Source organism: Corythoichthys intestinalis, chromosome 1 (assembly GCF_030265065.1).
Source record: "Corythoichthys intestinalis isolate RoL2023-P3 chromosome 1, ASM3026506v1, whole genome shotgun sequence".
Lineage (NCBI taxonomy): Eukaryota > Metazoa > Chordata > Actinopteri > Syngnathiformes > Syngnathidae > Corythoichthys > Corythoichthys intestinalis.
In genome coordinates, this window is record NC_080395.1 from 17,037,243 (window position 1) to 17,063,462 (window position 26,220).

Below are 26,220 nucleotides of genomic sequence, written 5' to 3' on the forward strand. Positions count from 1 at the left end.
GCATGCATTGTAACGCTACAGACGTAAATAACAATCAAAATTCATGTTCTGTGTTAATTATTTCTTCAGTTACTCTTCCAGTTCTTTCATTAATTGCTAGTTATGGTATTAAGTAACACTTTTTTGACAGTGGTGACATAAGACTGTGTCATAAGACCATCATATTTATGACATGACACTACCATGGGCATAAATGAATGCTTATGACAGATGGCATTTAGTGTCATCTGGCAAATTTTGTCACCAACTCCATTCATGTCCAGCTCAGATCTTTTACATCCATTCAAAAGTGAGATAATGTGCCGGATGACACTAAATGACATCTGTTATAAGCATTCATTAATGCTCATGACAGTATCATCATGTCATAATTATGATTGTCTCAAGACCGTCTTAAGGCACCACTGTCAAATAAAGTCTTACCAAATACCTTAACTAGCAATTAACGAAACAACTGGAACAGGAACCGAAGAAATAATTAGCACGGAACATGAAGTTTGATTGTTATTTACATCTGTAGCACTGCAATGCATGCTAGGAGGCATGTTGGACAACAACAGTGTTGACAGCAGGTGGCAGCGGAGGTTGACTGTGCACCCCAAATGAGCAGTGATGGCCAAATGAAGCTTCTTGAAGCAATGAAGCTTTGCAGCCAATTGGTTCAAAAGTTCACGGTGGTTCATTTGGTCTTATGACAGTTTTATGATGCCACTGTCAAATAAAGTGTTATCGGTTAATATCTTTTGGTGTAAATATCCCATAATACAGTGAGGACAGCTGCGGCTTATATTCCGGTGCGGCTTATTTATGAACAAATGCTGTTTTTGTGTCACTTTTGGTGGAAGGCGGCTTATGGTGAGGTGCGCCTTATAGTGCAAAAATTACGCTACTATTCATTCTTCACACAGCCGCTGGAAACAAATGTTGTTTAATCCATCTGCAGGCGACCGGGAGATTTTTTATAGACCGCTGATTTTACGACACCGTTCGGACACAGCGCAGCCTTCCTGAAGGCAAAACAGTACCGCTTTTGTCCACCGGCGTCGCCAAAATCAACCAAAACTGAAAAGTTACATAGTGTTTGCTTTAAGCAAGAGTAGTTCAAAAGGAGGTGCTGGTTACACTTGGAAGAAGGACAACGTACACAAACTCGCACCCACGCTCGAAACCCTACTTTAAAACCATACCTGTTCTAAACAACCAGTAAGTCTATTTTGAAAGCCTAACCCAGGCTTAAAATCCTATTTCGTAAACCTATTAGTTTTCCTATAAAATGAATATTGTGTCAGAAACTCATTTTGAGGTGGTTTACGATGCCATTTGCTGTCTTTTATTGACTAAGTGCTTTTCCTTTTTGCGGTGTGTAAACTTAACATGCGGGCTGAAACCACTGATCATCATGGGGGGGGGGGGGGGGGGGGGGGGTCCGTTTCCGCAAATGTACAGACATTGAATGAAAAATACTTTCACATGCAAACATTCCCAACAATTGCAATTGTAGTTTTGTGAAACGGAGGGAAAAAAAACACTTCTCATAATGCAGTTGTCCTCGCTATAGGGTGTAAATAAATAATAAATAACTGTAGTACTATAGCGTCAACGCACATTCTTGACGTAACAGTGCGTCTTGATACGCCAGAAACTCCTTTGGTTAAATGTTCCACATGTTTAATAATTTACAAACAATAAAAAAAAATATTTGCTTTATACTTGTAGTCTGCTTTTCTTTCACATGCCAGTGCCCATTCAACTGTCATCATATGTTCACGCACTTACTTACTTCATTAGTAGGAAAGGTTGACCGATATATTAGTCAGCCGATATATCAGGCCGATATATGGACTTTTTCTCAAGATCGGTTAATATCAGCTGATATATAATAGGACAACAGCTGACTTTGTAGGGGATGATCTTTTTTCATAAAAGTCGACCGATATATTGGTCGGCCGATATATGGAGTTTTTTCAAAATCGGACAATACCACCTGATATATAATAGGATAACAATTGACTTTTTGGTTGATGAACTTTCTCATAAAAGTCAACCAATATATTGGCCAGTCGATATATCGGGTCGATAAATGGACTTTTTTTTTTTTCAAGATCGTCCGATAGTAGCCACTACAATAGGATAACTTGATCGCTTGGCTTGGTGATCTTTCTTACAAAAGTCGACAGATATATTGGCCTGGCCGATACATGGAGTTTTTTTTTTTTTCCCAAGATCAGCTGATATCAGCTGATGTAATAGGATAACAGATGATGGTTTAGGTAAGTGAACCGATAATTTGGCCTATCGATATATCGGGCCTATAGAAGGATTTTTTTCGAGATCGGCAAATATCATCCGATATAATAGGATAACAGTTGACATTTTGGGGGATGATCTTTCTCGTAAAAGTCGACCGATATATTGGCCAGCCGATATATAGGTTTTTCAAGATCGGTCAATATCACTTGATATAATAGGATAACAATTGACTTTTTGGTTGATGATTTTTATCATAAAAGTCAACCGATATATTGGCCCGTCGATATTACATAGGCTGATATATGGACTTTTATTTTTTATTTTTTTAGATCGCCCTATATCAGCCGATATAATAGAATAACTGTTGATTGTTTGGGTGATGAGCTTTCAGCTTTCTTATAAAAGTTGACCGATATATTGGCCGGTCGATAAATGGACTTTTTTCAAGATCTGCCGATATAATAGGATAACAGTAGACTTTTTGGGGGATGATCTTATAAATGCCGACCGATATATTGGCTGGCCGATATATGGACTTTTTTCAAGATCGGTCGATATCAGCCGATATACTAGGATAACAGTTGACTTTTTGGGGGATGATCTTTCTAATAAAAGTTAACCAATATAATGGCCGACCGATATGTGGACTTTTTTTCAAGATCGGCCAATATAATAAGATAACAGTTGACTTTTTGGGGGATGATCTTTATTATAAAAGACCACCGATATATTGGCCGGCCGATAAATGTTATTTTACGATTGCCCAATATTAGCTGATATTTGAACTGTCCCGACTAGTCGACATTGTCGACGTCATCGATGACGTAAATCCGTCGACGAGCACAACATCCCGTCGACGATTAATAAAGGGTTAAAAAAATATATGCGTGGCCTTTTAATCGCTGCGCACGTGCGTGCGTGCGTACGTGCATACATTGGTGCGTGCGTGCTGATTGCATGTGAGACTCCTTTCTCTTATCAACACGCTGTAGAATTAAAGTTCAGACATATAAAATAAGAAAACACATCTATATTAAACACTGTAACGTTAGCATTGCTACACTGAGGTGAATGGGGGGAAAAAGGCAACCTACCGGTACTTTAGCCTGCTATGAAACATTGGCAGTCGTCTCGTGAAAGCAAACTTGCGGTTAAAAGGTGACACTTCAAACATGAAAAATCGCTAGTTAACAGCATTCGCAAACGAAAAAAATGACCAAAAAAATCTATTATTGACACATGCAATGACAAAAAGTGCTTTTTTTGCGGAGTGTAAAGCTGAAGTTAGCGGTTTAGCGAACGTACTTCCAGTGAACATTTCAAACTAAAAGCATGTCATGTTTGTCATATAAATAACGATTTCAGGAGTTAATCCCGCATACTTCAGAATTTAGATTCTACACTAAGAATACCTTTAAAATGACACCCTTTATGAAAAATCTGATTGGCAATGAATAATTATTATAATTATTATAAAACTACTATATATAGTACTATACTATAATATTAAGGCTAGGTGTTTTTTAAGAATTGTTTTCAATCATGTTGGAAAGGCGAAGTCAGTGTTCTGAATCTGTTTACATTCCATTGTTTTGCACTAGTTAATTCTACCAGCATTTGAACTCATTGTTTATTTGTGATTTATTATTGTTATTTACGTGTTTATTTGTACTTTAATAAATAATTTAAGTGTTCCAATATGTTTTTGTGAATTGATAAGCGTCAACAAAAATTTCATTGCTAAATTTGTAAAAAAATATATATATATATATATTTTTTTCTTTTAATTATTAGATTAGTCGACTAATCGTAAAAATAGTCGGCTGACTAATCGGGAGAAAATTAGTCGTTTGGGACAGCCCTAGCTGATATAATAGGATACTTGATTGTTTGGGTGATCTTTCTTGTAAAAGTCGACCGTTATTGGCCTGTCACTATATAGGGCTGATGGAAGGACTTTTTTCCTAGATCGGCCGATATAAGCAGATTTAATAGGATAACAGTTGACTGTTTGGGTGCCAGTCTTATATAAGTCGACCGATATGGCAGGCTGATATATCAGGCAGATAGATGAATGGACTCTCCCCCCCCCCCCCCCCCCCCCCCCCCTCCCCCCAAGATTGGCTGATATAATAAAACAATTGTTGACTGTTTGGGTGATTTTCTTATAAAAGTTGACTGATATATTGGCTGACCAATCTATCGGGCAGATATATGGACTTAATTCAAGATCGCACAATACAATGGGATAACTGTTGTTTCTTTGGGTGATGATCTTTCTAATTAAAGTCGACCGACATATTAGCAGGCCAATATTGGGTCGATATGTGGACTTTTTTCAAGATCAGCCGATATAAAGCCAATATATGGGCATAACTCATGTTCGCTGTTTGGGTGATGATCGATGTTAATTATGATTTTGCACCACCGAGTGGCCAGTATTATAAAATGAAGTAGCAGAAGAAAAATTTAATCTCTAATATAGACATTTATATAATGAGTGCTCCAATATCCTTAACATAATAGCATATTGGCTTGAAATATCACTTTCAAAAATGGGATTTGGACATCGGCAATTGGCTGAAATATTTTTTAAAAATTGGTATCGGCCTTTGAAAATTCCGTATCAGTCAACCTCTAATTGGTAGAACGTAACTTTTGGACAGAGGATGACAACAAAGGTGTCTTAGGGCCACACCGATCGGAAAAATAGTAGGAATGTTACAATAATGCTGTAGTGCTACAAAAAAAAGCAACCTTGCGCTGCAAATGTTATTACATAAGAATGAGGTATTAATGTCACATGATTCAAAGTAGTTTGTTACAAGAAAAAAAGACATGGATAGAATAGAATTGTAATGCTGTTGTAATGAACAAAGCTATTTTTGTAGGAGTAAAGTAAAAAATGTTAGTTTGTATAGAACCATGTGTCCCACCTCGTTTTTTTTTTTTAACCCTACCAGGGACAGTGGTCTCTAACAGCTATTCCGAAGTTGACACTTAAGACCTTTATCGGGCAGGCGGGTGATTCTCATGAAGCTAAGCTAAACTATATCTTCGAATATTTTAGGGATTTAGTCATGAAAACCCGAAATAGTTCATTTTAGTTGAAAGATGGTCATAACTATTATGTGGTCCAGTCCACGAATTGTTACCAAAATAGTATTTTTTGTTTTTAACTGATTTTAGAGGAGTAAATTAATTACCGTAATGAGTCCATGAAAAGCTTTGAAATGTTTACCTCAATACAGCATCATAAATATTCAACCAATTTCACAAAAAATTATTATATCGTATTTTCCAGACTACATGCCCATTCCCCCCCATAGTTTGTCTGGGCCGGCGATTTATACTCAGGAGCAACTTTAAAATTTTTTGCCCGACTCTGACAGCAGTGTGATTGTTATGTTGTGTTGTTTAGGCTATAGTTATGAGGAAAAACATAACATATTACATGAACGGATCCCTATTTAGCCTGTTGTTCTCCATTTTACCACGATTCCTTGAACTTCTTCTTCTGCGACTGCGTCCGAAAATTTGGTAAACATATATATATGTATATATACATATATATATACACACACACACATACATATATATATATATATATATATATATATATGGGGGAAAACACAGACACGACTGAAAAAGCAGTTTCTGCTCTTGCACTCCACTTTAAAAGAAAGTGCTGAATTTTAAGCCAAAACAACTGTTGTGTTTGATAGAACAATATGTCTATATGCTGCAATTGCATATTCATGGCGCATTAAGCCCCCAAACTATTTTTAATTTGTTCGTTTTACCCTGGAAACCCCCGTTTACAGATGTCGTGCAACTGCTTGTGTTTTAAGCCAGCCATAATTATATTTATTATTCAAAATGTGTAATTTTTGGCTTAGAATCATTAAATGATGTCTAATATTTCATTAAAAAAAAAAAAACTTTAAAAAAATTATTCACTCGCATATTTTAAACTTTTAAACAAATTACGTCACAATGGAAAAAAATGGTGTCTGTAAAAAAAGTCGCGGACATCTACCTCATAACTATCTATTAATTGTATTTTTTGTTCCTGTGGCATTTTCCCCAAAATGTTAGATGATAAATAATTGGTCCAAACAAAGAAAAGTTGAAAAAAAAAAAAAAAAGATAAATAAAATGTATTATTATAATTATTATTTAAAAAAAAAACATTTAAAAGGGTAAATATATGAAAAAGAACATCTCGACCACTCCTTGATGTCTGCGATTTCTGCATCGCGACCCTTGTTGTATGACTGTTTCACCCATAAAATCCCCCAAAAATCCGACTGTGGCCATTTACAGCTGTGTCTTGATACTCAGTGATAGGTGCTACATGGAATTTTTGGGTCAAAACAAGGTAAGTACGCGATAATATCTTGTTAAAGTCATGGCGTCTGTAATTCTGCTCTCGCGTGCTCTCACCTCCCAATAGGGTTTTGCTGTTTAATTTTTTTTTTTTTTTTTAAATGCCCTCCTGTTCAAATGTTTTCTTCCTCCAGAAAATTGAGATTTTAAGCTTTCCAATGATGTATCACACATGCATATCGGACAATTTTGAAAGTTGGCCAAATTGAGGGTCTCAGAGCGGAACTTCAGGTCACCTGAGTGTTTTCCGCCATATAAATGTTCATATAAATCTAGTGTCAAGATCAGCTTTCATTACCGTTGCATTGTGTTCATGGACCCGTCATAATCAGTGTTTTTTTAAATAAAGTTATTCTGACTCCTCGTGATGCACCACATAAAAGGCAAGACAAAAGATGACTACAGGGGAAGACTCTGGCTTTTTTTTTTTTTTTTTTTAAGATTGTTAAGTTTTCATACCAGTACTGCCCTAACATAGATGATCATTACCATAATGTGTGATATTACATGTTTTTAGATAGTTTACTGTAAATATTAGGGAGTTCAAACTGTTAATGAAAAAAAAAAAAATACTGAGTCATCGTAGCGATCTGCTATTTTAAGCTAGCGTTGCTAAATGTCCTTCATTACCATTAGACATGTGCCGATTACCGGTTTTAAGGCATGAAAAGGTCAAGGTTAAAAAACCGCAAAAAAAAAAAAATTGTTATACCGTCCCTACGGTATTAGTCATTTTTTTATCATCGAAAAATGCAGGAAGGAATCCCTCGCTTGCAGCTGCAAGGCTCAACCCTTCCTTACCGGTTGTTGCTCAGTGTCAGTGAGTCAGCTGTGCTACACGATAGCTGGAGGAGGTGAAACCCCCGAACTTTTTACCCCATTGACGAAAACGAAATTGCTGGTATGGGAATACTTCGGCCACAGAAAAGTTACAGACAGCCGTGGCTTAGAGGAGGAGGGTAAATCGGCATGTAAAACATGTTGACGGAGCGTGGCTGCCGAGGAGGCAATACCTCCAATATGATTTCACATTTATACAAAATTAAAGGTTGGTAAACACGGTCATGAATGTTTCCCACCAGCTACGAGAGTTAAATCTATCGTGTTTAGTGGTGGTAAAACATGGTGTATTATTCTTTCAAGCAACTGTCTGTGTTGAGAAAGAGAGTGTATAATGTAAACATGATACGAGTCATACACACATGCTCTTTATGGAAAATAATTAAATTATTTTTGTTCTGATGCTAATAATGTTGAGCTGTGGCTGTGTGTTTAGGCCCACCTAAAGGACTGCATTTATTTGAATTTTATTCAGAACATTTCAGGTATTTTTTGTTATTTATTTTAACTTAACATACTGATGTTCCAATTTGCTAATATATTTTGAAAAATAAAAATCCTGTTCAATGGAAAGTTGTTGTTTTTTTAACCCAGATATCTCAATGTACCACATTTTAGAGCTGTAATTGCAATATGGTGAGATTCGGCTTAAGGTTATCATACTGTCAGAATGTCATACCGCCACATGCCTAATAACCACAATACATACCTTTCATGAGAATCACCCACGTGACTTTTTATAGTCATTTAAAAAAACTTAAATATGAGCTTTTTTTAAAAATCATTATTGTAACTATTTTTATATTCAGAAATATAGTAGATACAATAATAAAAAAGCTAAATGAATGAAATTGAAATGACTAAAAATGGAAATCAACCGGTTTTGTCCTCAAGTAACACTAGAGATTTTCATTTCTCATAGTATTTCATTCATTGCATGCCATTGACGTCAAAAGACGTCCAATTTATTTAAACTAGCCGTAAATGCGCATCTTTCAGTTTAATTGACGGCACTAGAAATCCGATCCATTTTGACTAGGAGGGGCGAAAGAACAAACTTCGCTCCTCCCAGTCCAAAAGGATCGGACGTCTATGCTAAAAAAAAAGTCATAACTCCTGCATGAAAGTGTTAAGTTTTTTCCCCCAATTTTTTATATGTGGCCCTAGTACTCCTTGTTAGACCAGTGTTTTAGTAACAATATCATAATACTGATGCACACTCATTACACAAATGATTACATACTGTATCACCATTTTTTTTTTTTAAATGCATCGCTTAGCCAGATAAATACACTATACGCGTATTTGATATCCTATCCAAATTCGTTAAGGTGATAAATGTAGAAATAGCTGACATTAATGTAACAGCGGTCGTGGAATGCTAAAAATGCAGATGAAACATTTAGAAAGAACACATCAGTCACTATTTGTAATGCTAGCGTAAACGATTATATATGTAGAAAAAGAAAATAGAAAAATAGGTCAAGCTTTGGAGTCACAGTGGATAAGGCTTTTTTCTTTTTCTTCTTTTTTTTGCTGTCCATCTGTGCTGCCATGCGAGTCAAAAGAAGCCCGGCCTCGGAACAGGAAACAGCCGCAACGCCGGGTCGGCTAGAAGGCAGCAAGTGCTGGCGTCCAACACCGACTACAAACCTGCTTTGGTGTTCCGCGAAAAAAAAAGTCTTTCACTGCGTGCAGCAAGACGGGGTCTCTATGCAGCAGCACAAGGAGGAACCCATGGCTTTGGGCGGAATCAGGTCCAGGTCCTCATCATCGGGAATCTCGTCCAGTCGGTAGCCGTCTTGAAGCAGCTGCCTATTCAAGTCCGGGTGGATCTGAACAGTACATAGCAAGAACTTTTAGTATCAGAGACTGTGCGATTACAACTATAGTCCAATTTTGAGCCAAGATTAATAGGTAGGTCATAGACATCATCATTATTGACAGGTCAGCTCAGCCATGCACTGCCCAACTCCTTCAAGCGGGGGGTCGCCCGCATCAAGAGAGGTTATTCACAAAACACGCACGCAGCGTACTAACGGATTTCGGTTCAAAAAGTACGAAAGCTGTACCACATACAAATAGGAAGGATTGTCTCAGGAGCAGTGCTTAATTTGTAAATCATAAGGTGCCGGAACGCAAAGTACATATGACAGCACAGGAATGACGACACGGGCACAGGTCCCGAAACATACACAGAAAATGGTGCTAAAAACAAAACGCAAATGCCCACTTGCTATGCTGTGGGACTTTTCTTTTTTTCTTTCTTTTCCCTGAGCTTTTCTGACTCGTTTTGAACCATCTTCCTTCTTTTTGACAAAAGACAGCAAATGCAACTGTCTTTTTGGCATGTTGAAATACCGTTTGATCCTGGCTGGTTGCTACCCAGATGCCGCAAATTTCAAGTTTTTTTTTTTTCTTTTATGTCAGGGGCGTGATTTTTTGGTCCAGCTTTTCAGTACATCAACAAATCTCCGACTCTTTCAAATGACGTTACATTTTTATGAACAACATGGAATTCTTGGAATTTGTTGTGTAAATTAATTTATGTATATTATTATTTTATTTTATACTGTAATGTCCGTAACTATATGTAATATTCTGATATTAAGTTTTCCGAGGCATCCTGAAGTGCACGCAACGTTCCTGTTGTTTTGGTCACGTGATGCGGGAATGCGGTAGGGAGGCACAGCCTGCGGAGAGCCCCAAACTGTGTTCATGCTATGAGCTCCATGTGTTATTAAAGAAACAAAGTTGACAGCACTTCGCGTGTTTGATACCTCTGTCACAAAAAGCTCAAAACAAGACACTATGCACGATCCGTTCAAGAGACGCTGGGACTGGAGAACTGTGAGTAGTAGGAACCGAGGGGGTGACGGGCAAGAAGCGAAAGTTCGCGGTCGAATGTGGCGGCAGCAGGGGTCGCGTTAACCGGAAATCTTCCGTCGTTGAGCGGTTTTTTAAAACGGTGACGGAAAAAACTGAAGTCCGTCAGTCATTTTGACAGGTTGCAATTCACACCCCAGACCACAGGGTGGCGAGTTACGATATTAATTAGCTATTGTCTCTCTTAATGCATGACGTCGTTGGCTATTCTGTCAGAATATTGTAGCGTCATCCGGGTCCGGCGGCAGCACCGTGATTGACACATCAACGCGAGGTTCTTATTGGTGCACCCGGTGTGCGAGCGCATGATCCAATTGGTGGACTAGATTGCCGCCTGTGTATAGACAAGTTTTCGATGTACCGGTTTACTTCCTTATGTCTTCCTTCCCCTTCCGTTTCCGCCTGTTTACCATTGAAGTCAATGGCGGTGGAATCGAAGTTGGAAGGTCTTTATACAAGATCCCGGGAATGTTATTTTGATGTAGGCGGGTGGAGAACCAAGCCAAGGCCTTCATGCTTGGTACCATGTCGATTTCCAAACCATGGGTGCTCGTACTCGTCATACAGGAGGGACGGAAGATGTACAAAACTGACAGCTCCTGCAGTCATGCCCCCGCTGTTATCGAAGGTAATGTGCTCTAAAAATACGAAACCTAAAATCTGGCGCATGAAACGACTTGTTGCCTTTGCTATTGATATTACGATGATGATTGTAATTACGAAGTTTAATTGTTTTTACAACAACTAGCTTCTGCTACTGCTGCTATCCGCCTGTTGCTAATCGTGTTTGAATGCACCGCATAAATCAAGTGTTACAAGTTTTTATTCGTTTGTTTCCAGCTGGGAAACGCTGTTATAAAAGGGAAGACAACTTGACTTGTACGTTGATGGACATATATCGAACATATATCGTTTGCGTTCCACAATGATGATGACAGCTCGACTCCCGGGAGAGGCCGAGAGAGAGGCAGGAATTGTGACAGACGGTGGTTCGCCGAGATCGCCGTGATCCAACTACGAACTTGTAAACGGCAGCATCTTTAAATATATGCTATTGGAGCTGGAATTACCGAGGACGGGAAAAAAAGCACATCTAAATGCCGCCGAGGGCCTCTGTGATGTCGCTATTTGTTCACGAGGCTCCGGAGCTCTGCGGTCTGATATCACATTCTCGTATGCTATTTTTGCAATACTTTAATAAATGTGATTTATTGACCTGTTTTGGAGTGCACCAATCGTTTTAAAAAAAACAAGAAATGGAATCATGTCTAAATGTTTTATTGCGATCATTGCCTGCAATAAAAAAAAAAAGAATGACATACTGTGTTAACATCATATGTACATAACCTTGTAGCATTTCCTTGTAACAAAACAATCCATGTCAGCCCTTCTGCAGTCGGCAAATGTAATATAACTTGTAATTTCACCACATTTTGGTCACTAATGGCCGTAGTATCAATCCATTCCTCACGTTAACACGGGCTGACTGTTGTTAATAATTTTGTCCACGAATGATCAACGAAGTGACACGAACTGCTATCCAATCTCTTCTACGTGTCATCTAGGTCGTGCTGAATCAATTTTTGAAGATTCCATGGGTTGCTCTGGCTTGATTTCGTAGTTTTATCGTCGTCAATACACTGCTAATACACTGCTACTCAACCGGACCGGAAGTGCGAAGCAGACATTTTCCTAGATGGCGGCGCCCATATTTCGCTCAGGAAACTTGGCACCAAACGATCACCACAGACTATGTAGTAGTCATTTTATATCTGGTAAGATGCATTTAATATATATTTAGAAGATTTTGGGCTGACAACCACAATTAAGATCATTGTGTGACGTTGGTGATTGGGGTCTATATGGTTGCCTCTTTTTCTTTGGGAGTGGAGTTGTTTTGTTGGTGTTGTTGGCGGTAAGCAGAGTAAAAAGAGGGAGAAAAATAATTCAGTGTCTAATTTTTCGCCGCCAAGCAAGCGTTACAAAATTAAAAATGAATGAAAACTAAATACTATTGAATATGTCATCATTATCATTTTAAAAATTTCAGTGACTGGTAAAAATAGATTATGACCGGATTTTTATGACCCTGTCAGTCAAAATGACAGACAACAAAAATGTCTAGCGCAACCTCTGGGCGGCAGTCCGCTATTATTTTGTTTATTGTTTTCTTATTGTTGCCACAATAAAGTGGAGAAAGCCATCAACGACTCCTCGCCTTCTCCCCCCCCCAAACGTTTTTATATTATTATCATTTTATATGCACTAGAGGTGCCGGATCTGCCCAATTAAGTCCCGGAACACAGGGAGGCCAAAATCAAAGGTGCCGGACCGTATTCCGGCAAGTTATAGCTCAAATTAACCCCTGCTCGGGAGTGATTGATACGAGGATTCAAAGTAAGTATTATATTTTTTGTACTGTGCATGCATTTTGAAATGTTGTGAAAATAAATGAAGAAATTAGCCGCTAAGGCGTTGGCATCATAGTTCACAATATTTACGTAAAATAAATGCTACCTGCACAGTTTATTTTAACCAGGAATTGAGACTGTTTTACGTCCATATCTATAAAGAATTCAGGGATTTAAGCATTTATCCTAGGGCTGCAGCTATCGATTATTTTAGTAGTCGATTAATCGATGAACTAGTTAGTTCAAATAATCGAGTAATCGAATAAGGAACATGAAAAATTAAAATACCCGAGCTGAGCCTGAAACGATATAAAAAAAAAATAAAGATTTATGCACAACAAAAGAACAATTGGCTAACTTACAAAGCAAAAGTCTTACACAGATAACTTTTTTTAACATGCTCTTAACAAATGGTTCAGACACATATTCCCACAGAAAATGGCTATATGTATACACCAATAAACTAAATTACGGATGCATTAAAAAACATTAGCTCAAACAAAAGCTTAGCTTTTGTTGGTCTTAACATGGAGCAGCTGGATTCAGCCATGTGAAATGAGGCAGACTAGAGGGCAGTGGAGCCCCCCAAATCAATGAAACTCAATGCAAACACTTTCAAAATAAACCATTACAACCCCATTTTAACTAAACGAATACTCGAGGCAGCAAAATTTAATTCAAATATTTTCTTCTAATCGAATACTCGAGTTAATCGATTAATTGTTGCAGCACTAATTTATTCACAAGAATTTCAAAGTAAAAAACTGTCGTGAACTTGTGGTAGCGCCACAGTGAACTTAAAGACGAGCAGTACATTTGACAAATTAAGGTAAAATAAATGCTAAGTGCACGGTTTCTTTTTGCTTTTAACCAAGAATCGAGACCGTTTTAAGTCCATGTTTATAAAAAGTCAGGGATTTAAGCATTTAATCACAAGAATTTCAACGAAAAAAGCTCTTTGTCTGTGATTCCTATCAGTCAGCTTTGACGGCCACACCAAAAATGCAGGCCTCCTATTTATCGGCCCCGCACCCCGTGTCCCTTCAATTGCATTATGAAGTCTATGGGTAGATGTTATTAAATGTACAGAAAAGTTATGTTCAAGGGCAAAAGTCTGAAGCTGCGTTCAGACCGGTGTTCTGCCAAAATGTTCGAACCCTGAGAAACGTCCTACCAGAGGCGAATTTGACACCCAAAGTACTACCGTGCACTTTCAGCTTGTTTTGTTTGGATGCGTAAAGGAAGATGGTACTAAAAATGGATAAAGAAAATACTTCAACGTTGCAATTAAGAGTGTATTTGTATTAGTCCCGAACCGCCAAACATGGGCGTCGCCAGACATATTTCACTGGGGCACAGGCCCCAGTATTGATCTGCAGTGCCCCAGTATAAATTTCACGGTTAAAAAAATATATATAATCCTTTGGAATTTCTAGGGCTGCAACTATTGATTATTTTAGTAGTCAATTAATCAAAATAAATAAATAAATGATCTAAGTACAAAAAAAGAATAATTGGCTTGCAACTTACATAGCAAAAGTCTGCTAGTTTAAATGATATAATGAAATGCTACCTTTTTTTTAATGCTCTTAACAAATGGTTCAAACAGATATTCCTACAAAACAGCTATATATACAGTACCTATAAACTAAATTAGGAATGCATTAAAATCCATTAGCTCAAACAAAAACTTGGCTTATGTTGGTCTTATCAGGGAGCAGCTGGATTCAGCCATGGGAAATATGTTATATTCATTGTTGCCACTAGAGAGCAGTGTATCCCCCCAAATCAATAAAATTAAATGCAAACATAAAACAAGCCATTACAACGCCACTCTAATTAAACAAATACTCGAAGCAGCAAAATTTAATTGGAACATTTTTTCTAATCGAATTACTCAAGTCAATCGATTAATCATTGCAGCACTAGTTTTAACTCTACATTAGGGCTGCAGCTATCGATTATTTTAGTAGTCGATTAATCAATAAACAATTAGTTCGAATAATCGAGTAATCGGATAAGGAACATAAAAAAATTAAATTAACTGAGCTGAGCCTCAAACGGTATAAAAAAATAAATACATAAATGAGGATCTATGTACAACAAAAGAACAATTGGCTAACTTACATTGCAAAAAGTTCGGTAGTTCAAATGCTATAAAATGCTAAAACTTTTTTACAATGCTCTTAACAAATGGTTCAGACACATATTCCTACAAAAATAGGCTAAATATACCTATAAACTAAATTACGAATGCATTAAAAAAAAAAATTTTTAATTCCTCAAACAAAATTTTGCTTATGTTGGTCTTAACAGGGAGCACCTGGATTTAACCATGTGAATTGAGGCCGAATAGATGGCAGTGTATCCACCCAAATCAATAAAACTAAATGCAAGCACTTTCAAAATAAACCATTACCATGTCACTTTAATTAAACGAATACTCGAATCAGCAAAATTTAATTCGAATATCTTTTTCTAATGGCAGTGGCGCTCTCGTTCTCAGGGTGTGCACAGTATTTTTGCATTAAACAAGAAGAGCACACAGCAAAGAGCAGCATATATCAATTCTCCCGAAAGCTAAGACGAGGAAATATGACAAGTGTACGTAGCGCTTGACTTCACTTTTAATACAGTTAGAGAAGAAGAAAGACTGGTATGTTTACTGCGTCCAAAAATGTTGGCAACGGACAGCATGAAGCGAAATCAATGAAGACGTCACTTCAAGACATTAGACCCCAATCACATTGACGTTACCATCTAGCTTAGCCATCAATTTCATCGTAAGCGCCACAGTCGTACTACCTGTTGGTCCAGGAACAGGTCTAACACCTGCTTTTGCAGAGTCCTGCCTCGCTTCTGTGACCAGTGTTGGTGCTGACTGACTCTGTTCTGTTGCTTTCTGATCTTCTTCCTCCTATCCTCTTACTATGCTCGATCACTGATGCTGGCTGCGCATCATCGCCATGCTGCTCTGTCTGTTCATCTCCTCTACCCTTCTTCTTCTCCTCCTCCTCACTAAGCCTCCGTTGCTCCCCTGTCGTCTCTCTGAAAATTCACCAGCAGCATCTAGGGTTAGCTACGCAACTCAGTTATACAAGTTGAAAACACATAAAAAAGCTGCACTAACACGTGTCGAACAGCAATATTTAGCTCCTAAAAAACACGTGTTACAATGGGGCATACTTCCCTTTCTGCTTTTACAAATGAATATTCTGACCTAGATGCTTACTTGTAGTCTTCTCCATCTTCTCTATGAAGTTTTGTGTTGTTCACTGTTGTCTCATCAAAATACTGTAAGCTATCCATCGATTTGTGCTACCTAGTCGCACGCACTGAGCCAGTGGGGAACTCAGTGGGGACGGGGCAGGGGGGACGACTGTGAAGGTGAGGAGCAGCGGCTTGCCTAGCTGTGCATTTGGGATGATATGCATAATTGATGCTTCTACAATAACTATATACAGTGCCTTGCAAAAGTATTCGGCCCCCTTGAACCTTGCAACCTTTCGCCACATTTCAGGCTTCAAACATAAAGATATAAAATTTTAATTTTTTGTCAAGAATCAACAACAAGTGGGACACAATCGTGAAGTGGAACAAAATTTATTGGATAATTTAAACTTTTTTAACAAATAAAAAACTGAAAAGTGGGGCGTGCAATATTATTCGGCCCCCTTGCGTTAATACTTTGTAGCGCCACCTTTTGCTCCAATTACAGCTGCAAGTCGCTTGGGGTATGTTTCTATCAGTTTTGCACATCGAGAGACTGACATTCTTGCTCATTCTTCCTTGCAAAACAGCTCGAGCTCAGTGAGGTTGGATGGAGAGTGTTTGTGAACAGCAGTCTTCAGCTCTTTCCACACATTCTCGATTGGATTCAGGTCTGGACTTTGACTTGGCCATTCTAACACATGGATACGTTTATTTTTTAACCATTCCATTGTAGATTTGGCTTTATGTTTTGGATCATTGTCCTGTTGGAAGATAAATCTCCGTCCCAGTCTCAGGTCCTGTGCAGATACCAACAGGTTTTCTTCCAGAATGTTCCTGTATTTGGCTGCATCCATCTTCCCGTCAATTTTAACCATCTTCCCCTTCCCTGCTGAAGAAAAGCAGGCCCAAACCATGATGCTGCCACCACCATGTTTGACAGTGGGGATGGTGTGTTCAGGGTGATGAGCTGTGTTGCTTTTACGCCAAACATATCGTTTTGCATTGTGGCAAAAAAGTTCAATTTTGGCTTCATCTGACCAGAGCACCTTCTTCCACATGTTTGGTGTGTCTCCCAGGTGGCTTGTGGCAAACATTAAACGAGACTTTTTATGGATATCTTTGAGAAATGGCTTTCTTCTTGCCACTCTTCCATAAAGGTCAGATTTGTGCAGTGTACGACTGATTGTTGTCCTATGGACAGACTCTCCAACCTCAGCTATAGATCTCTGCAGTTCATCCAGAGTGATCATGGGCCTCTTGGCTGCATCTCTGATCAGTTTTCTCCTTGTTTGAGAAGAAAGTTTGGAAGGACGGCCGGGTGTGGTAGATTTGCAGTGGTCTGATGCTCCTTCCATTTCAATATGATGGCTTGCACAGTGCTCCTTGAGATGTTTAAAGCTTGGGAAATCTTTTTGTATCCAAATCCGGCTTTAAACTTCTCCACAACAGTATCTCGGACCTGTCTGGTGTGTTCCTTGGTTTTCATAATGCTCTCTGCACTTTAAACAGAACCCTGAGACTATCTCAGAGCAGGTGCATTTATACGGAGACCTGATTACACATAGGTGGATTCTATTTATCATCATCGGTCATTTAGGACAACATTGGATCATTCAGAGATCCTCACTGAACTTCTGGAGTGAGTTTGCTGCACTGAAAGTAAAGGGGCCGAATAATATTGCACGCCCCACTTTTCAGTTTTTTATTTGTTAAAAAAGTTTAAATTATCCAATAAATGTTGTTCCACTTCACGATTGTGTCCCACTTGTTGTTGATTCTTGACAAAAAAATTAAATTTCATATCTTTATGTTTGAAGCCTGAAATGTGGCGAAAGGTTGCAAGATTCAAGGGGGCCGAATACTTTTGCAAGGCACTGTACCTTCAAGCGGGGTGGCCAGTGAGGCGGCTAACAAATTCTGGTGGCGCCATTGCTTCTTATTCCCAGTAATGTCAGTTGGTGGTTTAGGCGCAATACCTCTACCACTGGGGTATCCAAACTTTTTGCAAAGGGGGCCAGATTTGGTGTGGAAAAAATGTGGGGGGCCGAACTTGGCTGACATCCTTTACGTAGAAAAAATTCCTTAAATGTTCTTTACGTATATTTAAGGAAATTTTACAAAGCCATTTTTTGTGTCACATTTTTTAAAATTAATAATTTCAACAATCTCGCAACTAGCCTTTGTGGCGTTCTCTTTTACTCTCTGGCTCATGCGAAATAATGTTGCTGTGAAATTAAACTAGCTTCAAGTTGCTTCAATTTCTCGCTGTGTATCATTCCTGTAATCTTGTCGTACATGTAAGCGTCTCTTGTTTGGTAATATCGCCTCACATTGAACTCTTTAAAAACAGCAACTGTCTCTGCAAATGAGGCAGACCCAGTTGTTGCCTATTTTAGTGAAGAAATAGTCCAATTTCCACCTATCCTTGAAGCGTCGGTCGTCGCAGTCAACTTTCTTTTTTTTTTGTTGATAGTCGCCATTTTAGAAAATTGGAAGTAAGGGGTCACATGGGGTAATGTTGCTTAGAGTGCTGCTGCCTTTTATTTGGTAAATGAGGAGCAGCATTTAGTGTGTAAGCTACTTCATATGCTGGTAGCAGTACAGCTGACCAATTTATTAAGTCTGTGTGCGGGCCAGACGTGACTGATTTTACGACAGAGGCTGGGGGCCGGATGAAATTTGACCACGGGCCGCATTTGGCCACCGGACCGGACTTTAGACATGCCTGCTCTACCACCTCCTAAAGTAAAGGAGGACTAACTCCAATAGGGATTTTTTAAACTTTTTTTTTTTTTTTTTTTTACTCCAACGTATTCGCCATCTGACTGCGTACACCGAACCATGATGCCCGTACCGTCACAAATTGTTACACTTTTACTACTGAAGCAAACTTTGCAATACAAAGAGAAAACTTCCAGTGACAGAAAAAAGTAGGGCTATCAAACGATTAAAATTTTTAATCGAGTTAATTACAGCTTAAAAATTAATCGTAATTAATCGCAATTCAAACCATCTATAAAATATGCCATATTTTTCTGTAAATTATTGTTGGATTGGAAAGATAAGACACAAGACGGATATATACATTCAACATATGGTACATAAGTACTGTATTTGTTTATTATAACAATAAATCAACAAGATGGCATTAACATTATTCACATTCTGTTAAAGGGATCCGTGGATAGAAAGACTTGTAGCTCTTAAAAGATAAATGTTAGTACAAGTTATAGGAATTTTATATTAAAACCCTTCTTAATGTATTCGTTTGAATAAAATTAGTAAAATTTTCAATCAAAAAATAAACTAGTAGCCCGCCATTGTTGATGTCAATAATTACACGATGCTCATGGGTTGCACCCAAGCACCAGCAGAGTGCGACAAAACTCCAAAAAACACAAGTAACAAGTGGAGATTACACTGTACTGTCATTTTAATCTGTTTAAGCGGGGCATGTGCATTGCGTCAAATATTTTAATGTGATTAATTAAAAAAAATAATTACCGCCCATTAAAATGATAATTTTGTCAGCCCTAAAAAAAAGTCAAGAAAATCACCAAGATTGCTCAATTTATCACATTGGATGATCGACAATCTTTCATGTAAAACAAAAAACTAAAAACCTCATTTGGTTGCAATCTTAATTTGTGCTGTACAACTGATTTGAGCTGTGTTGGAACCAGGGCTGTCAACAGACTTGCAGGGGCCCGGGGACATGTCATTGAATGTGGTGTGAGTAATCAATTTTCATTTGCAAATGCTGTTAACCAGCGATTTTTCATGTTTGAAGTGTCACCTTTAAACCACAAGTTTGCGTTTTGAAAAAGACTGCCAATGTTTTATAGCAGGCTAAAGTAGGTTGTCTTTTTCCCCCATTAGCCCCAATGTAGCAATGCTAACGTTTACAGTGTTTATTATTCATGTTTCCTTATTTTGTATGTTTGAACTTTTAATTCTACGGCGTGTTGATGACCAATAAACTTCTGTGAAAGGAACTTGAGTCTCAAATGCCATCAAAACGTACGTGTACACGCACACACAAATGTATGCACACACGCGATGAAACGCAGCCGTGAAAATGACTGCCCTCATTTTTATTTACCGTGCGATAAATGGACTCACTGCATATCGCGACAGGCTTAGCAACTTCAATAAAACATGTCGTTAGTTAGTTAGATGGACTTACAAACTGGGTGACGGCGCTTTAGGTGTTCATTCACGGCCGACATGCAACCAAGCTTGGCATTGAACAGACAGAACAACAGTGTACCCTCCTTTGTGTCGTTAAAAAACTCAATGTTTTGGCCACTCTGGTGCACTTTTTTGGCTTTGTGCCACTTTCCCCACTTGCATACCAAGCATCCCACATTAAAAAACATCTTCCGACGCCCCCCCCCTCCCCCCAAAAATGTTCTCCTCAAATCTACATAATTCACGCAGGTCACCCTTTTTGACTTCAAAACAGCGAATTTTGCCGAAAGGTGAGAGATTTTCATCTCTGAAAATAACACGTTTTAATTTCCCGCTTCAGGGCACATACGTAGTGTAGCCTTGAGTGCGCCAGAGCGGGGTCAAACTATTCTCTGCTTGGACAGGGGGAGTGGGCAAAAATAAGGAAAAAAAAAAATATTGAAATGTTCAATATGTTAAAGTTTTTACGTATAGATCGAGAAGAACATATTTAATCAGACAATGATTTTAATAAAAAAGAAATATGTGAATGTAAAGTAAAATAAATTAAGGGTCATTCAGGGGCCCGGGACAAAATACCCGGTTGCCCCTTCCCGTCGACGGGCTTTGTTTGGAACCACTGCTTTACTAAAAACCCTTTCATATGACTACAATGTTGGAATAGCTTTGTCCAAATAAATAATTAATATATTTTTGATGCATCAGATAGTGACTCGGTATCAACAGATCCTCAAATTCAGGTGACTCGGACTCATGTAAAAATATGCGATCGAGACATTCCTAGACATAACATACCACACCTGGCGTGGTCATATTTACAACTGAAATCATCAGGCGAACAATGTGTGGGAGTGACTCACCTCAGCCGAAGAGTAGCCCGAGGAGCACTGCTCAAAATCAATCTCTTCATCACTAAAACGACACGTACAACCAGTTCTTTTATCTTGATGGTTTGAACGTTTTGTTTGTGTGAGAGATTAGAGAGTGAGCAAGCAAAGATGTGCAGAATAGTGCGGGTTCCTACTCAGAAGCAGCAATCCTCTTTACCTGTCTGAATCTAGTGCAATCAAAGTTTCCTCCGCGTGTTGACTCAAGGCAGCATAGCCCTTGTTAAACTTGACTTTTCTATAAAATAACATGAGAAAATTATGCTTCTGATTGTGACATTCAAAGACATGATGCTAAGTGCAGTTGTTACCTCTTGGCTCCTTGCCTGGGCTGATGTGTAACAGGCGGTCCAGGTGAGAGACCCTTCTTCTTTAGCGCCTTCCTAGCTAGCTCCCTGTGTTTTTCTATGACCATAGCAGTGGTTAGCAAACAGGTACTCGTCAAGATGTCTACCTTTGGTAGTTTATGGCCTGTATGAGTGAGTTGTCCAGACAGTCACCATAAATGTCTGACCCCATTTAGTTAATCAAGATTTTTTTTCGGCGTGGCTACAACCAAGAGAAGTACACTACACCCTGTCATTCCATCAGTGACTATGTGTCTTAATTGTTAGCTACTACCTACACTCACCGGCCACTTTATTAGGTACACCATGCTAGTAACGGGTTGGACCCCCTTTAATCTTCATAACTGCCTCAATTCTTTGTGGCATAGATTCAACAAGGTGCTGGAAGCATTCCTCAGAGAGTTTGGTCCATATTGACATGATGGCATCACCCAGTTGGTGCAGATTTGTCGGCTGCACATCCATGATGCGATTCTCCCGTTCCACCACATCCCAAAGATGCTCTAATGGATTGAGATCTGGTCACTGTGGAGGCCATTTGAGTACAGTGAACTCATTGTCATGTTCAAGAAACCAGTCTGAGATGATTCCAGCTTTATGACATGGCGCATTATCCTGCTGAAAGTAGCCATCGGAAGTTCGGTACATTGTGGTCATAAAGGGATGGACATGGTCAGCAACAATACTCAGGTAGGCTGTGGCGTTCCAACGATGCTCAATTGGTACAAAGGGGCCCAAAGAGTGCCAAGAAAATATTCCCAACACCATTACACCATCACCACCAGCCTGAACCGTTGATACAAGGCAGGATGGATCCATGCTTTTATGTTGTTGACGCCAAATTCTGACCCTACCATCCGAATGTCGCAGCAGAAATCGAGACTCATCAGACCAGGCAACGTTTTTCCAATCTTCTATTGTCCAATTTCGATGAGCTTGTGCAAATTGTAGCCTCAGTTTCCTGTTCTTAGCTGAAAGGAGTGGCAACCAGCGTGGTCTTCTGCTGCTGTAGCCCATCTGCCTCAAAGTTCGACGTACTGTGCGTTCAGAGATGCTCTTCTGCCTACTTTGGTTGTAACGGGTGGTTATTTGAGTCACTGTTGCCTTTCTATCAGCTCGAACCAGTCTGGCCATTCTCCTCTGACCTCTGGCATCAACAAGGTATTTCCGCCCACAGAACTGCCCCTCACTGGATATTTTTTCTTTTTCGGACCATTCTCTGTAAACCCTAGAGATGGTTGTGCGTGAAAATCCCAGTAGATCAGCAGTTTCTGAGATACTCAGACCAGCCCTTCTGACACCAACAACCATGCCACGTTTAAAGTCACTCAAATGACCTTTCTTCCCCATACTGATGCTCGGTTTGAACTGCAGGACATTGTCTTAAACCATGACTACATGCCTAAATGCACTGAGTTGCCGCCATGTGATTGGCTGATTAGAAATTAAGTTTTAACGAGCAGTTGGACAGGTGTACCTAATAAAGTGGCCGGTGAGTGTAATAATACCATTAAAGAATGCAGTTGGAAAAAAACACATCTGACCTGATGTGTCATGTTGTATAATGTCTAGCTTAGGCATGTACCGGTTTCAAGGTTTACCGTGGTATGAAAACGTCACGGTTTCAAAACCACTAAAATTTTCCATCATAGCGTAGTACTGTAGTAGCTATATTTTTTGTTCCAAAAATGCAGCAAGAAATCCAGTTGTTGCTCTGCCCTGTGTCTGTCCGTGACACAACACCTGAGCTTTTTCCCCCTTCAAAAAAAACAAAGTCTCTTGTAGGGGAGTACTTTAGCTACCGAAAAGAAACAGACAGCCGCGGCTGTCTGCCGCTGACTGTTTCAGACATGCTTGCGGAGTGTGGTTGCCAGGGGAAGAAACACCTCCAAAATGATTTCACATTTACGTAACCATCATCCGTCACTTTACACAAAATTTAAGGTAGGTAAACGCTGTGATGAACATTTCCCACCAGCTATGAAAGTTCAATCCAGCGTGTTTAGTGTCTCTCGCGATGGTATAAAAAATAAAAAATACTATAACGTAAGCTTGCTAATGAGACAGTTAACGTGGCTAGTTAACATACGAAGATGGCTAACTAGTTTCCTCTCTACCATTTGCCTACTTTTGTTAAGTCTTACGCCATCGTCAACATCTGTTCAAAATAACATTTTTGTAAGACAGCCTGTGGTGTTTTTTCTCTCTGGTGACTGTGTTGAGAGAGGGTGGGTGTGTGTATAATTTGTAAATAATTATACGAGTCATACACACACACTCTGTATTTTTCTCTCGCTCGCCATTAATATTTAACTAATTAATACTAATCGTAGTAGTTGTATGTGCTTTACATAAAATCAATTTGATCACACATTGTTTGAGTCCAGTTTATTATTACTGAGGTGTTTTCTGAAATTTCCAGGCTAGTGAATCAGTAACAGGCACACTTTTGCAAAATAGATGATGTTTATTGATTAGAAAATGCATCACACAAAGCCAGGCAATCCGTACGTGACCCACTGGCGGACTTCCTTTGCCACCTTACCGGAGTGTGTTGACTCTCCGCTCATTTGTCACGGTAAGCGATTTTCATTGCTAAAGGACATTTAGTTTTGCTGTAACGGTAACGCGGGGATTCTGGGGTTGACAAATTCAAATCTAGCGTCACCGTTGACATTTATTGATACTTGTTTGCTTGCTCTTGTGGGATTGTAATCAATAAATCTCATTTATTCTGCATTTTCTAACCAATAAACATTGTCTATTTTGCAAAAGTGTGCCTGTTACTGATTCACCGCGAACCTGGAAATTTCAGAAAACACGAGAGTTCTTGTTCTAATGTTGAGCCACTTGAGCTTTGGCTGTGGGTTTAGTCTATAAGTTCTATGTGTTTCAATTTTAATAAAAATATTTCAGTTATTTTTTATTTATTTATTTGAACATTATATTCATGTTGATGCTCTAATTTGCAAATATATTGTGAAAAATTAAAAAAAATCCTGTTCAATCCCAAAATAATACATTTTAGAGCTCTATTTGCAATACCATGAAAACGTGGTATTTTTGCTTAAGGTTATCATACCGTCCAAATATCAGACCGGCACATGCCTAGCTTGGTGTTTAATTTGTAGTGGTGAAAAAGGGCCACCGTATTATGAAAGAGGATGTTGTAATTGAGCCGATCAGCCACTGTAGGAATGACAGCACGCAGTCCTTATATTATGGAGGATGGTCAAATCATGCTGCTTCTCTGTTTATGTCATCAAAAACCCCGCCTGAAAATTCTGGCCTACACAGGAATTTTCCGCTCAGTGACTTAGTCACAATTCCGGATCAGTTGCGGTAGGCGTTGTTGTCTAAATACCAGCTAATGAGTGAATGGCTCTTGTGCACTATAACCATAGCACTACTCACGTAGTTTAAGATGGATGGCCGGCGCTCTTGACATGATGTAAGGTCCTCTTTTCTCCATCGGCCTGATGCCTCCATCGCTAGATTTTGGTCTTGCGCCACTACCAGGTCCCTTAGGTGGCAAAATAGTGGCATGTTATTCACAAAAACATGATAATTTTTCACGCGTAGGAACCTCTGGGTAGCTCACGATACGATACGCCTTGCGATACAAGGCTAGTGATTACGATTTTCTCGCAATATGGCGATATAACAATTATCAATAAAGGAAATCATTCTACCATATTCCACAATTCAACTGATAAACATGAAAACAAGCTCTTTTATCCTTCTGCTGTCAATTTCAATGAGTTTATCACTAGGTACCCAGAGGTTCCCCGCTCCTGGTTCCTTATTATTTTATTTCTTTAGGGAGTTGGCAACCCTATGAGCTACTAAATTCTAGACTGGCCCGTATACACAAAAGAAGCTGGACATGTTAGATCACGGGGTGGCAAATTCGCAAAGCCACAAATAGCCCAGGCTGTTTTGTCATTAAAAAATAATAAACAGAAAATGTAATTCACATGTAGCTCACAAATCTGCCTTACTTTCTGTAATTGAAGACTTCACCATACCTTATGAAAAAACAAAGACAAGCTTGGACAGAACATGCACTTAATACCAATCTAATAATGTCATTGAAAAAAGCCCTACTATATTAATACTAATAGTGAGCCTCTCCCGTTTACTACCAGAGATAGCTTTTAGCCTAGCTAGCCTTCATTAGCCGTGAGAGATTTACCATCAAATTTCGAGGCGCTTCGAGCAAGTTGTCCTTCTCCGGCTCCTCTGAAATATCGTTCATCATCGTGACGACGGATGTCACAAGGTAAACAATCGCAAGACGGCCATTATAAGGGAAGTTTGTAGGCAACACCGACCGGCTAGTGAGCTAATGCTAGTGTTTGGGTTCACTAAACTTCCGGTTAGCGTTTCATAATTAAGCGATTTCTTTCGTGGTAGCTTTTTTGGGGGGACGGCTCGGCGTTTTTTTTTCCAAATTAAAAACATAACGTGAAGCATTTACGTTAATACAAATATATATGTCATTTTTAAAATTGCAAGTATAGAGCAGTTAGTGTTTTACCAACCAAGTTACAATGTTGTGAAAAGCATTTCCGGTTTCTTTCAGCTGCCCAACAAGTGATCAAATAAATATAAAAAGGTACGTTCTGTTGGGTTAAAAAATACAGTAGTTAAATGTAAGTATTTAAATACAGTTTCAATGAGAATATTTTGATAAACGAGTGCAATGTTTGTTTAAAAAAAAATTTAATTTCGGGTTCTTGCCGCCCTCTATCGGCTCACTGATGTGTTTTCTTGTTTGATATCGGGTCGGCAAATCAAAATGTT

At 38.9% G+C, this 26,220-nt stretch overlaps 1 protein-coding gene across 1 annotated transcript; it reads right to left on the minus strand.

The window, feature by feature from the left end:
• Window positions 1–4,354: 4,354 nt before the first annotated feature.
• On the minus strand, window positions 4,355–25,945 carry fam219b (family with sequence similarity 219 member B). The gene is made up of 6 exons (XM_057838089.1): window positions 25,610–25,945; window positions 24,829–24,937; window positions 21,379–21,472; window positions 21,228–21,305; window positions 21,041–21,092; window positions 4,355–9,314 (listed from the first exon to the last, which is right to left on the minus strand). The coding sequence occupies exons 1-6, from the start codon at window positions 25,673–25,675 to the stop codon at window positions 9,165–9,167; spliced, it is 549 nt and encodes a 182-aa protein (XP_057694072.1). The 5' UTR covers window positions 25,676–25,945; the 3' UTR covers window positions 4,355–9,164.
• Window positions 25,946–26,220: the final 275 nt, after the last annotated feature.